The following is a 14,040-nucleotide window of genomic DNA, read 5'->3' on the forward strand; positions in this document are numbered from 1 at the left end:
TGCTGTGTCCATTACTCTCACGCACTTCATCTTTCTTTACATCTTTACCTGTTCAATCATGCCTTTCTTTTGTTCATTCTCCACGTTCCTCTGTGATTAAATCGATGAGTAAGTTATAAACTTTTTTTTTTTTTTTTCCAATTTGGATCAAACTCTGCGTCCTTAGAGGCAGTCGGAGCAATAGTCCGACTCCTGAACTCTGCTCTCGTCTTGGCGTGTTTCTCACAGCTGCTCACACATCCCTCTTTCATCTTTCCCCCCTCATAGATTCTCTTTTAAGTTTGATTTCAGTTCATCTTTCTTGGGATTTAGTCCATTTTCAAAGGCCTATGAGCTGTCAAGATGTATAGAGCCTTTTTTATGTTTATCTCTTAGTTGAAATTAATTGGGTGACTGAGAAAATCACATAAACATACTCCTAATATCCTCACTGATCATTTACGTCTGAAATCTAATATTGCTTGTCTGGGATGGTGTATGTTTTGTCTCTTCCTTTTCATCTGTCATCACAGCCTTGCCTGAATGCCTTTTATTGTGTCAGTAGCGACTTTTTCCCCCATTGTTTTTCTGCTCATAATGGTTTTTCTTTTGTGTTTCCAGAAAACTAATCCTGTCTGTCAATCCAATGTGTGTAATATCTTTGAGTCATATTTTTGTGAAATAATGGTTGTTTTGCTAGCTTTGGTTTTCTCATGATCTCCTGTGAGGACTTTCTCCTGTGAGTTTGCCTGTTTAGTGTCCAACCATGCATGTTTTAACCGTGAGTGTTTATCGTGTTTATAACAGTGTCCCAGCTCACTCTGTGTCTGAGGCACCCTGACAGATGGTCACAGGAATCTAAGATCAAAGGGAAGACACACACACTGGATGAACAGCCAAGACATTGTCCTGGGTTGTTTCTAAGCCCATCCTTGTTCCAGAGAGGCATGATCAATACCCTTCAAATGTGATTTACGGTACCTTAAAGAATAACTAAACCCCAACACCATTTTTTTTTCTGCTGAAACCAAACGTATTTGGGTATGACATAGTGTTGTGAATTTATTTTAATTTTTATTTGGTGTATTTTGGCATATTTTGTTGTAAAATGTAAGAGTAACACCCCTCTATGGGTTGCAACCCAGCTATTACTTGGTTTCTGCGAGTAGATTGATGAGAAAAGTTAAGAATTTGATACATTTTGGAATGAGGCTTTAACATTACAAAATGCAGAAAGAGTCAAGGGGGTTGAATACTTTCCGAATGCACTGTATGAGATATGTCGTTAGTTGATACTTAGTAGAGTTAAATACTGCTGATAAAGTTATTTGTATTAAATTAACCAACATCTTTCAATGTCTGTTTTCACTAAAACATTTTGACAAATGTTTTTAAGTGTTGCAGACCTGGTGTATGGTCAATGGTATGTTATATTTAATAGGATTTATATAAGATGTATTTTTAAATGTAATGAAAATTAAGTAGTTGCATGAATTAGGAAATACAAAGTCTTTCATGTTGAAACCTCAACATTTCATACTTTTTTAATCTACTGCTAGCCTTCCTTATTATCTTACCCTCTAATTTATGTAATACAGTGAAAATGCAGTATTTAAGAAGTGCTTTTCTAACTAGTAGCCCTTTGGACTATGCAGTACCTCTGAAGTATCTCACAGTTTTAGAAAGGTTGGTGAACCCTGGTCTAAACAAAGAAAAGTTTTAGCTTGTCCTCGTGTGTATCGAGTTTTGATGCTTGGCAAAGTCAATTACTTTTCACCCCTTCCAAAACACATTGGATGTGTCATCATATTAGTTCACGTTGGCTACATTCAAGGAATATGAATCAACTGTAGTGGTTCATTTCAAGGATCACTTGATATTAATTGAGATTCAGTGGTGGAACCAGACTTTATGCTTGGCTTGGTAGCACCATTCCCAGGCCAACTGGTGGCATTAAGGAGCTTGATTTAACTGTGGTGATGGTGCCTTTGAGCAGAGGGGGTTTGATACCTGTCCATGTGTCAGAGCATCTATGGGTAAGACAATGAACCTAAGTTGCCCCAAATGGATGATTAGCGCCTTGCATGGTAGCTTTGTCCTCTCGGTGTATGAACGAGTGAATGTCGTTAAAATTGTAAAGCGTTTGGGACTATATTTCATGATGGTTAAAGTGCTGTGTAAACCTGGTCCATGTCCATATTATTAGGGATGCTCAGAGGGTGGGCAAGGATTAATCAGTGGCGTCCGCGATTGTGGCCAGACTTGAAAAAAACATAATGACTTCTCCTTTGTCATTGATTTAAAACTCATCAATAACTGTTCGTTATTCTATCTAATCTCAATCTGAGCCGTTTGTTTAGCTCAAAATACCCAATTAATCTGTCGGGAGTTGTTCTAAACTGAATACGTCCTTTTTTGTGATATAATTTATAGTGGCACAGGCAGTGTTGTAATAGCGACTGCTCATTTTTCTCATATGTGAAGACTTTTACTTTGGTAATTGATGAACATTGTGCAGTTGGATCCCTGTATGTGGCAAAAGGTAACAAGATTTCTGCAGCAGGCACAGCATGATACTCCCATAACAATGCTCCATCATTTAACATTGTCATAATTAAAAAAGTGAATTGTCTTGCAGAGGAAGTAGTCTAAAATGAGTGTAATTAAAAGTGTCTTTCTGGTATAAATTGTCTTTGCTTGACGATTTCAATCGACATTACTTTCCAGTCGTTTAAGATCGGTACTTCTGCCTTTTTTTTAAATGTTTTTGCCCTAATTTTCAACTTCCATGTACTTTGATCTCTCATTTCTTTCTCGGTTTTTTAAATAAAAACAATTCAAATTGATTGGGAAGAAGAAAATAGACGACTGAACTATTCTGTCAAGCCTGAGCTGCAAAGTTTAAAAAGGGCACCCACCCCTGATCTCACCCCCCAATGCATTTAATTGCCTGTAATTACAGCTGCGGCTGCCACAGAATACAAATCAGATGGGAACTTGTGCAGTTTTATGTGAGTGCATGAGGGAGACTTTATGAGGCAGTGAAGAAAAAGGCATCATTATTATGAGCTCTAATACTGAAGTGGGTGAAAGATTGTAAGGCTTAAGTGCCTCGGTTATATCGATGATTTGCTTTACAGTTGCTTGTGCTGAGGTGTTTTTGACATTCTTGTTCTCCTTTTCTATATCTTCCTATTCCCAGGAGGAATATTTGAATCCATTGAGAGTGGCCCTTCTGGAGCGGAGGAGCTAGCCTTTAAATTTGCCTTGAACACAATCAACAGGAATCGCACATTGCTCCCCAACACCACATTGACGTATGACATCCAGAGAATAAACATCTTTGACAGCTTCGAGGCTTCCCGCAAAGGTGAGTCGACAGGGATGGGTTTAACATGAAGTAGAGATGTTTTGAACCTCATATTGACCCTGTGTGATTCATTATTTTTGGTAAAAGGCCTTTCAAAGGAAGTCATTCGTCACACTCCCACCAGTTTTCTAAGGCAGTGGTTCTAACACCTTTTCTGTCGCTTCTTCCTTTGATGAATGAAGAATTTTAGCTCTCCCATCACAACAAAATGTAAATAAAATGGTTAAAACATTTTTTTTTTTTTTTAAGTTTAATCATTTTCTTTTTTTAATAAAAGGAAGTAAAAATCATGACTATTCTTTTTCAAATTTCCTAAAAATTATTATTGACGGAAGCCTTTCCATCCCTGCTACATCTGCCCTGTGTCTTTTTAACTACGAGAGACATTGTTGTTCATCACTTTTCAAAGGTCTCAATTGCCAGGAAATGGCATTAATTGTCAGTCTGTGTTTTTGCGTTCTATTCGCAGAGTGACACTTTTTGCACTTCAACTCATTCACTGCCAGCCATTTTCAAAACGGCTACCCCACTTCACTGCCAGCTATTTTAGAGCATTTTGACTGATTTTTAAAGACCCACAGAATATTTTTTACTATGACAATTTGAAATCTGACACCATATTGTAAAAGATTAGATTATCTACTTTCATCAGGAAAAAAACTTGTTTTTGGCTTGTTTTGTTCTTTCGTAATCAGCATTTGAATAGAGGCAAGTTTCACACAAATTGCCTGTTTGTGACAAAAAGCTGAGAAAAACAGCCTTTTTCTGAAAAAAAAACCTGTCAGTGACTTTAAAGCATTTTTTTCTTTTTTGGAACACCTCAACATTGGTTACCTTCTATAAAACTACAAAAATAACACAGAGACTGGGCTTTTGATGGCAAAACTATTATTACTTTGAGATATTGGGTCAGAATTGGATGGTTTTCTTACTGTATTTTGGCCATCCTCCAAGTCTCTCCCCCCGTCAGTCTCCACACACGCAACTTCCTCCTCCACCCAGACATGCCGAGTGTCACCGCTTGCCCCATTTTTTTTTATCGTTTCCTCTCACCATCGCAACACTATCACTTCTACACATGCTTTGGTCGAGTGTGTGCTGCTGCAGGAACTTCGGCATCAACTCTCGTAACGCCATTTTCTGTCTTGTAAACTCCTTTCCTCCAAAAAATTGATCTTATTCATGTTATTGTTTATTTTATGTGCTATATTCACTTGAGTTGAAAAGGTCATACCCAGAAATATATTAGTATGCCCAGAGTTAATACCAAATAAAAGCATGGTTATTTTTCAAACTGCATTTACATTTTTTCCTTTTCAAAAGAAAATTGTGAGCTCAGTATCATATATCGTCCAGTAAACTTTAGATATCGTCCTACCCCTAGTAGATACATGATGATTGTATCTTGTGTACACATTTAAAAAGGCAATAATCTATTGTTTATTTATTTAGTTAGGTAAGGAAAGTATTTATTTGTTAGAACGTTAGATATTTTACATTATCCAGCAACATCTTGGAATTATTTTTGATCTCCAGCATGTTTTCTACCGAACAGTATGTATTAGCTACATACAGCTTTTAACTGACCAACTATGTCGCTTTCTCACCACCCACAGCATGCGACCAGCTTTCACTCGGAGTGGCGGCCATTTTTGGACCCTCCCACAGCTCGTCAGCCAATGCAGTTCAGTCCATCTGCAACGCTTTGGGAGTGCCCCACGTCCAAACCAAGTGGAAACATCAAGTGTCAGACAACAAGGACTCGTACTACGTCAGCCTGTATCCTGATTTCTCCTCCCTCAGTAGGGCCATCCTCGACCTGGTGCACTTCTTCAAATGGAGAACTGTCACTGTGGTCTATGACGACAGCACAGGTACAGGTACAGTCCATGTCTGTCTTCACCTTTTTACACGGAGCATCAGTTTCCTGTCATCTTTTTCAAACCTGGGATGTTTTCAAATATCAGTTAACCTATTCAGTAGCTTACCGTTGTGTCTCAGTCCTCGATGTGCTGCTTATGTCTGTCTCTGAGGACAATGACGAGCAACATAGGAAAAATAGAGGAACCGTATGACACAGAATGACCCTACGTCTCTTCAGATTACAGCAATGCAGCAGAATTGTTGTATGTGGGGGCTGACAACAGCCCTAAATAACACAGAGAGACACTTGATGTCTGAGGGTAGTTAGATATGTCTGCTAGCCCTTTTGTGTGCACTGTGACTTTGTAGAGCGGAGTCGTATTTTTGCTTGAGTCCGGGGATATATTCATGGAACAATGTGTAGTCACTTCAAAGAAGAAAACAATATCAACGTCTTGTTCTGGCTCATGGCAAAATGTGTTATCTGAGGATTTAAGTGTTTAATCCATCCAGCAATTCCTGCTGTAGTGAATTAATGTGGTTATGTAGTTTACATTAATTTGAATGCATATTGTTTAATTTTTAGGAGTTTAATGATTTATTTTAGTTACGATTCAATTCGAATCACACATTGTTGTTGCCAATTTCATTCATGGATGATGATATTGGTTAATTTAGAACGATTCGATCCAAATCGATTCGGTAACTTTTTTATTCAATGGGTGCACAGTTGCTTAGTGGTTAGCATGTCCGACACAGCAAGAAGGTCCTGGGTTCAATCCCCGGGGTGGACACTTGGGTCCTTTCTGTGTGGAGTTTACATGTTCTCCCCGTGCTGCTGGGTTTCCTCCAGGTACTCCGGCTTCCCAGCACAATCCAAAAACATGACTGTTTTGTTGATTGGAGTCCCTAAATTTCCCATAGGAGTGGATATGTGTGTGAGTGGTTTGTTTGTCTGTGTGTTGCCCTGCGATGGACTGGTGCCCTGTCCATGGTGTACCCCCACCTAACGCCCAGTGTGAGCCGGAGATAGGCACAGGCAGACCTCCGCGACCCTAAAATAGGCTAAAGCAGGTCTGAAAAATGGATGGATGGATAATAATTCAACCTGTGTGACTGTGAAATAAATACCTGTACGGGTCAGTGTTCATAGATTTATGATGTTTGTTGGAAGGGAATAGTCTATAAATTCATTAATCATTTTCAGTAATCAATACATTTTCCACTTTTTAGGTTTTTTCAATAAAAAAAAAAAAAATACAATATTGATATCAACAAATGAAATGCAACCAAGATCTGTTCAGGTTAAATGAACTGTGGTTAAACCTGCTACTTTTTCGTTTTAACATGATGGTTATTGTGAGGCTTCTGCAGAGCTAATGCTAACAAGCTAATGCTACATGCGCTGCTGCTGCTGCTGCAGGGAACGTTATCAGAAGGGCCTGGTGGTCAACAGTCGACACAGTGAGCGAATCCTTTAGAGAAGGGGTTCTCAACTGGTCTCACACTGGGACCCACATTTTGCCACGATCATACCTACTGTTTTTTTTTTTTTAGGATTCAACCAACCAAAGTTTGTTTTTTTTAAAAAAAAAAAACTGTTAAAAATGCACGTATACATTCTAATCTTTTTTAAAACATAAATCTATATGTTTTCCTATGCAACATGCATTCCACAGCATGCCTTTCAAAATAAAAGTGTATTTAAAAGACAAGTCCAATGTGAGACCTTAAGTATTTATTTATGTTTGACCAGCTGTCCGCGACCCACCCAGTACAGGTCTGCGACACACTTTTGGGTCCCGACCCACCAGTTGAGAATCGCTGCTTTAGAGTATCTCCGTCTGTGTTAAAGCCAAAATGTTTCCACACACTGGAGCCCAAAGGTGGTACGTCTGTTTCTCGCTCGCTGGTTTCTCCGTTTTGTTTGTTGCCTGCTGACGTGGGTTGTGTGATGTCACAGACGTAATGTCTTTTTTATTAGAAGAGCTTTTAAAACACATCTATATAAAGTCTGCTGTGCTTAAATCCAATGCGTTATTTACTTGTATCAATACAATCGATTGGTTACCTTTAAAAACGATTTTAGATTAATTATTGTCATCCGAAAGGTCCACTTGCCGAGCACAGATTGATGTAGTTGGATTGTAGGAATATAAATCAATTCATCGATCTAATGGATGGATCGTTCCACCGTTACTATTTCGTTTGTGAGAGTGTCAAAGATTTTGCACTTTCTGCAAGTTTCTCTTCCTATGTCTCGGCTTCTACATACGTAGCATGTCTTTCTGTTGACAGCCAGGTATGCAATGTCTTAGCGCCTACAGGTTAACCTCAGATGAGCGCCTACAGGTTAACCTCCTGTGGCTGATCCCACTTGCCACATTATTCTGACTCATCTCCTTGACTTGTCTTTACTTGAGGCCCTGGAGCTTTGTATAAAAACAGCCTCATTCTCCTTCTCACTGTCCCTGAGTGATGCCAAAAGGGGATCCTTTTCCACGCTCGCTGTCAGATCGGAGCAATGTGGGACTTCTTGGTTAGGCGTTTCTGACTGTGACACACCTGATGCCCTGAAAAAAAAAAATAGTGTGACAGCTCCAAAGCCATGTTGCTTCCCTGGTTTTCTTGCTTCTGCCCGATCTGAGGCTGTAATCACACAGCTTCATGCTCCAGAGCCCCACACTGCTGATTGGAGCCTATCTGACGGCTGGCAGGAAAAACTATCGAAGGGGATAAAATATTCACACACAGCCGTTAGAAGATCCAGGGGGAAAGTCTGTAGGCATTAGCCAGAGCCCACAAACATCCAAACTGACAGTGTTTCCCAAACGTTGAGCTCCCTTGACAGATTTTTTTTGATTTTTTCATGATTATCACCTCCAACCGTGTCAGTGCAAACACAAACAGGGAGTCACAGATGTGGCCTGGAGCAGGGATCTTTTGGGATTACCTGAGAAGCGCTCCAGGATGTTTTGTATTCCCACCTTTCACAATAAGAGCGGCACATGTCTTCTGTTTCACACCAATCAGTACACAGGCTGTTCAGGGACACTCAGAATAAGACCGTTAACCTGTTCACACTGCACTTCATTTCAAAATAGGAAAAAAAGAAAGAAAGAAAGAAAAAATCCTCTGAGATATCTTAAAGTGATACCATCAACAAAAAAAAAAAAATCCTATCTCTCTTCAGTTCCCTCTTACTGCTCCATCCATTTTTATACCCATGACAAGTAATCATCTCAACCATCAATCTGGTCTCTTTCATCCCTGGACTCTAAAGTTCTTTACCGTGGGAGAAAGTCATTGTAATCTCATCACAGTATCTCCCAGAGAGCTTTTTACCTGTGTGTGTGTCTCTCTGTGTGTGTGTGCGTGTGGTCGAGAAATGAAAGGTGAAGATTGTAGCTCAATATATGACAGCAGCGCCAGGCTCCCCATGGGCAAGTACGCCAAACAGAGACTCTCATCAAAGCATATCTGAAGCCTTGAGAGTGAGAGAGGCTGAGAAATAGCGCGGGCCGAGATTTTCCATCAGTTTGAAATGGATCCCATTCTACGCCGCCGCATGCTATCAGAGCGAACAGGCGCAAATCAGCATTTTGAAGGCTTCTGTCAGAGTAAGGATTTCTGTAGGAGGGGTTGCGGATCAAGCTTCTATTTTGTGCTTTTGGTATCACAAGTGTAATGTGCTGGCTTGGTGTAACATCTTCTTAATAGGTCTAAAACAGTGTGCCAAGCATGAGTGGGAGGATCAATGGAGAGTGGATTAGGAAAGCATGCAAGGGAACCGTTTTCTATTGATAAACCTTGATTCCACAGCCTAGTTTGAGTAGGAAGTGCTGAAAAATGGCTGCACACCAGGAAAACTGCTGCACCTTTGCGATCTCTCCATCCTGCCCTTATGTCTGCAGGACTTATTCGACTGCAGGAGCTGATCAAAGCTCCATCACGATACAACATCCGTTTGAAGATCCGACAGCTGCCCACAGAGACCAAGGATGCTAAGCCACTGCTAAAGGAGATGAAGAAAGCCAAGGAGTTCCACGTCATCTTTGACTGTGGCCATGAGATGGCTGCCTGGATTCTAAAGCAGGTAGGGACTACTTTGTCAAGCAGTATTTATTCAAACCCATGAACCAGTAATAACTACTAATGGGCAACTGGCAGCCCCAAAACCAATCCCCCCAAATAAAGTAACTCAAGAAGTCGAAAGGAATATAAAGCAAAACATGATGACAAACTGTACAAAAGGTCAACAGACACACAAAACATAACAGTTACAAAATGACTCCAAGAACACACAAAATGCCAACAAAATGACCCAAACCTACAAAAATACAGAAAAACACACAAAATCACAACAAGAACACACAAAATAATAACAAAAACAAAGATGACAAAAATTCCCAAAATGACAGATAAATGCACAGAACAAATCCAAAAATGCACAAAACGACTAAAAACTCAGAAAACAACAACAAAACCACACAAAAAGACAACAAAGACAACTCCTTTGTTATTTCCTTATTCGTGCACAGATTGGTCATTGTTCTAAATGCTTAGATGTTTGTTTTGTGAATTTAATTAAAAATGAGCAAATTGCGGCCTCTTAATCCACATCAATTCTTCCTAATACTAAACATAGACTAATTACTGAGTGTATTTATGAGCTTTTTTCATTTCATTTTGGATCGAATTGTTCTAAACTGCCGTCATGAGATTGCTGCCTGGATTCTAAAACAGGTAGGAACTACTTTGTCAATCAGTATTTATCCAAACCTAAGGACCAGTAATAACTACTAAGTCAGACATGGGCAACTGGCAGCCCGGGGGCCAAACGTGTCCTTTGGTATAATTTTGTGTGGCCCCAAAACAAATCCCCCCCCAAATATAGTAATTCAAGAAGTTGAAAGGAATCCAAGCCCCCACATGATACACAAAATAACTGCTGCAAAAACAAAACAACACAAATACAAAATGACTCCAAAGACAAACAAAATGCCCAAAAAATGACCCAAAATGGCAAAAATACACAAAAAAACATGCAAAATGTCAACAAAATGACACAAAATATAACATAAACACACATAAATATACTTTAAAATACACAAAGACAACATAAAATTCCCATAATGACAGATAAATACACAGAATGAATCCAAAAACGCACAAAATGACTAAAAACTCATGCAGAAAACAAAAATAAACCACATAAAAAGACAACCTTTTCGTTATTTCCCTTTTCATGCTCAGATTGGTCATTATTCTAAATGCTGAGAAGATAATGTGGCCCTTGGATCAGTCAAATCACATATTTAGTCCCCCATCTGTGATAAAAGTTGTCCATTCCTGTACTGTCATTCGAAAAACCACAAGCTAAACCTTGCAGGATTTAGAGCTACAGCAACTACTTTTAATCAAATATATTAAGTAAACAGTGAAAGAGCCTGAGCTCATGAAACAGTTTGCAAAATGTTTGAATAACAGTTGTAATTTTATTCATTTGTTTTGTGAATGTAATTAAAAATGAGCCAACTGCGGCCTCTTAATCTACATTAATTCCTAATACTGAACATAGACTAATTACTGAGTGTATATATTAGCTTTTTTTCATCACATATATGAACTAAAACAACAAGCTTGTGTGTTTTCCCCGTTATTACTTTTTCTTTCCTAAAGCACTGAGGCAAATGGTTTGAATGCACAATTTCTACTTTGTGCATATTTAATCTCCTTCCAGATTATTAGCTCTTTGCTAGTGACCCATCATATTAGATCCTTGCCATTCTTCTTTTTTTTTAATTAGAAAGTGTAATTGTGCTCACAGGCATGTTAAATTCATTTAACAGAGGGGCGTTATTTATGGGATCCGTAGGGGTTCTCATTGAATTCAAGGCACCAGCATTTCACGATGCTTGGATTAATCTTAAAGTTGAGTGAATGCATAGATAAACACACACACACACACACACACACACAGCGCATTGCAACCTTGATTGAAAACAGTAATTGTGACTATTATTTTTCAAAACTCATTAATAACATATATTTTACAACAGTAATAATGAGTAAAAACCACTGATATACAGTATGTGTGTGAAGGGTTGGTGTCATCTATTCAAAGGTAAATCCATCTGGCTTTGTCAGGCTTAAAGCTTACCAGGAAGTAACATCCAAACAGGCTGGATTGGTGTAACCATGTCCTTTTGCAGTTGATGTTGATAGTATTAACATACGTCATTATTTGGTATTGAGGGTCTATTTGTGGTCTTGGTAATATTATTCACCCATAGATAACGGGTATTACAGACATCTATGGGTAGATAAAACTAAGATATTTGACAGAACTAGTCACTTTAGAACCAAATAAAATGTTCTCGGATTAGACCAGTCATGTTAAATTACTAGATTTAAATTACATAGTTTAGCAAATGTTTAGTTTAGTTTATTTGTTAGATTGATGGGGTCCATGTACAGGAAACATTAAACACAGAGTAAAGGTGCTCAGTCCCTATAGCAGACAAATAAGACTTAAAAAGAGAAACAGCACCAAATAAATGGATAGAATGGAATGGACAGTAATGAATGGAAAATAAATAAAACATGTACAGTAGGTGGTGATATGCACCTATTCAAGTTGGTTGCAACACGCCAATAACCAAGAAAGAAGAAGAAGAAGAAGAAGAAGAAGAAGAAGAAGAAGAAGAAGAAGAAGAAGAAGAAGAAGAAGAAGAAGAAGAAGAAGAAGAAGAAGAAGAAGAAGAAGAAGAAGAAGAAGAAGAAGAACACTTAAAAGTAGTCACAACGTGTAAAGAAAGAAGAAAGTATGGCAGGCTTGGTTTCTTAAGATCCATTATGGAAAAGTCTCTTAAACCTTAAGTTCAGTGGGGAGCTTTACATGCATGATGTAAGCATGAGCTTTTAATAAACGTCTTCTTCCACAAATTGAAACTAGAATTTATGAAAGTTAAAATAAAATAAATAAAATAATATATTTCTTTCTTTTTTTCAAGCGCAAACAATATTATGTGCAAAACCAAATCAAAGTTCTACTATGTCAATACAGAGTGCAAATAGTGCAAACAGAGCATGACTAAGTATGGCATTAAAGGTCCCATGTCATGCTATTTTTTCACCCATCTCCATTTGTTCTAAGAACCCCAAAAACATAGAATTTGAGGTTTATTTTCCCAAACTTGCTTTTAGCCTTGGAAAAGTCACTTTCTGAGCAGCTCCACACAAACAGGCTGATTTGTGTCCTACTTATGCATATTTATGAGTGGGCGTGTCTATAGACAAGACACTGACTTCCTCCTTCCCGCACAGTGACGTAGGGCCAGAGGACGGCCCGCCCTCCTTCCACCCACTCCATAGCTGAACTCATGCTGCTTTATAAACACAAGACAGAGCGTGGGGGCGGGGTGTTCACCGGTACATACAAAGACTGTAGAAAATACATACATAGCACTGCGAGCAGGACGCTGAAGTGCTCACCTTTGCGGGCGTGTCTGCTTACATGTCAATCACGGCAGAGAGCTTCCTGGTGGCGTGGCTTCTCCAGCTCAGTGCCTCGTCAAATTCGTCATCACAGTGGGAATGCGTCATCAAATTGGAGCGAGGTGTTTGGGCTCACCCTGCAGTAAGAAAGGAGCAAATCACCCTCTAACTTACGATTGAGGGAATCAATGAAAAAAAACAGTGGGCATGCGTATGAAGCCCAAATAGCACTTTATGATGTTTAAAGCACAGAAAAGTCGATTTAGCATAACATGGGCCCTTTAACGACATGCTGCAATTACACAGCCATGTTCTTTTAACTGTTAATAAACTTCTTCTTCCACAAATTGAAACTACTAGAACTAAAATGTACCCCTCTTCTTCTCCTTCTTTTCCTTCTCCTGCTTTAGGTTCTGTCAGGCTAGACGTAGCAAAGGCGCATGACTTCCCCCACAGGTCACAAATAGAAGTTTGGATAGCTAACAAAAAAATAAAAATAAAAAATCTCACGAGACAGATTTTTAACGTGAACAGAAATCTCGTCGAGTTTTATCTCGCGGGATCTCGTGGCACAAGATCTCGTCACACCCCTACTATCTTTGTATTCAATGTATTGTGGAAAGACACCAGGACTAGTTAGCATAACTAAAATAATGACAAGTAAGTCACTCAACCCAATCTTTTCTACTGCTGACTGGCAGACTAATGTAATCTAATATAGCACAAAAAAGGCACTACGCTTTTCTAATGTGGTCCTTATAGTAATATACAGACTTTTTCGCAGCATGACTCCGGTCTGTTTGCACCCAGGTCCAACACCTGCCTCACTGTGCACGCTGCAGAGTTGTGCTCATGCCTCACTGCTCCCAACCACAACGTCAAGTTTGCTGATGACACCGCTGTGGTCGGCCTTATCAGCAACAACGATGAGTCAGCATGCAGAAGGGAGGTCAAATAGCTGACACCCTTGTGGACTTACTGACAACAATCTGTAGAGTTCAATGTAAGCCAAATGAAAAGATGTCAAATTCACTCATTCACTTAAATTGATTCCTGCAAACTTTATTTTCTTCCATTGGATACGTGTCGCAAAGATCTGTTATGCCTTGCACTCTCTGTGCCAAATCTACACTCACTAAATCTCCACAAGGCCTCATTCAGTGCTGACAGAGTCCACCACAGCACAGTGCAGTGGATATAAAGTCTCTGTGCTAACCACCAGATGCCACAGAGGATTGAAGAGGAGATATCATTGCTCTTTTCCTCTCTCAAAGACACCTCAGCACATGGTACTGACGTTTCACATAATCCCATCCTATGCACTCTCT

General features: G+C 39.2%; 1 protein-coding gene across 1 annotated transcript in view; it reads left to right on the forward strand.

The window, feature by feature from the left end:
- The window catches only part of LOC114458063 (glutamate receptor ionotropic, kainate 2-like), a 73,321-nt gene that overhangs the window by 26,280 nt on the left and 33,001 nt on the right, over positions 1-14,040 (forward strand). The window contains exons 2-4 of the mRNA XM_028440307.1: positions 3,182-3,349; positions 4,966-5,229; positions 9,127-9,308. Coding sequence (XP_028296108.1) covers positions 3,182-3,349; positions 4,966-5,229; positions 9,127-9,308 — 614 coding nt within the window. The remainder of the gene's footprint in view (positions 1-3,181; positions 3,350-4,965; positions 5,230-9,126; positions 9,309-14,040) is intronic.

This window comes from Gouania willdenowi, chromosome 24, assembly GCF_900634775.1.
Source record: "Gouania willdenowi chromosome 24, fGouWil2.1, whole genome shotgun sequence".
NCBI classification, from domain to species: domain Eukaryota; kingdom Metazoa; phylum Chordata; class Actinopteri; order Blenniiformes; family Gobiesocidae; genus Gouania; species Gouania willdenowi.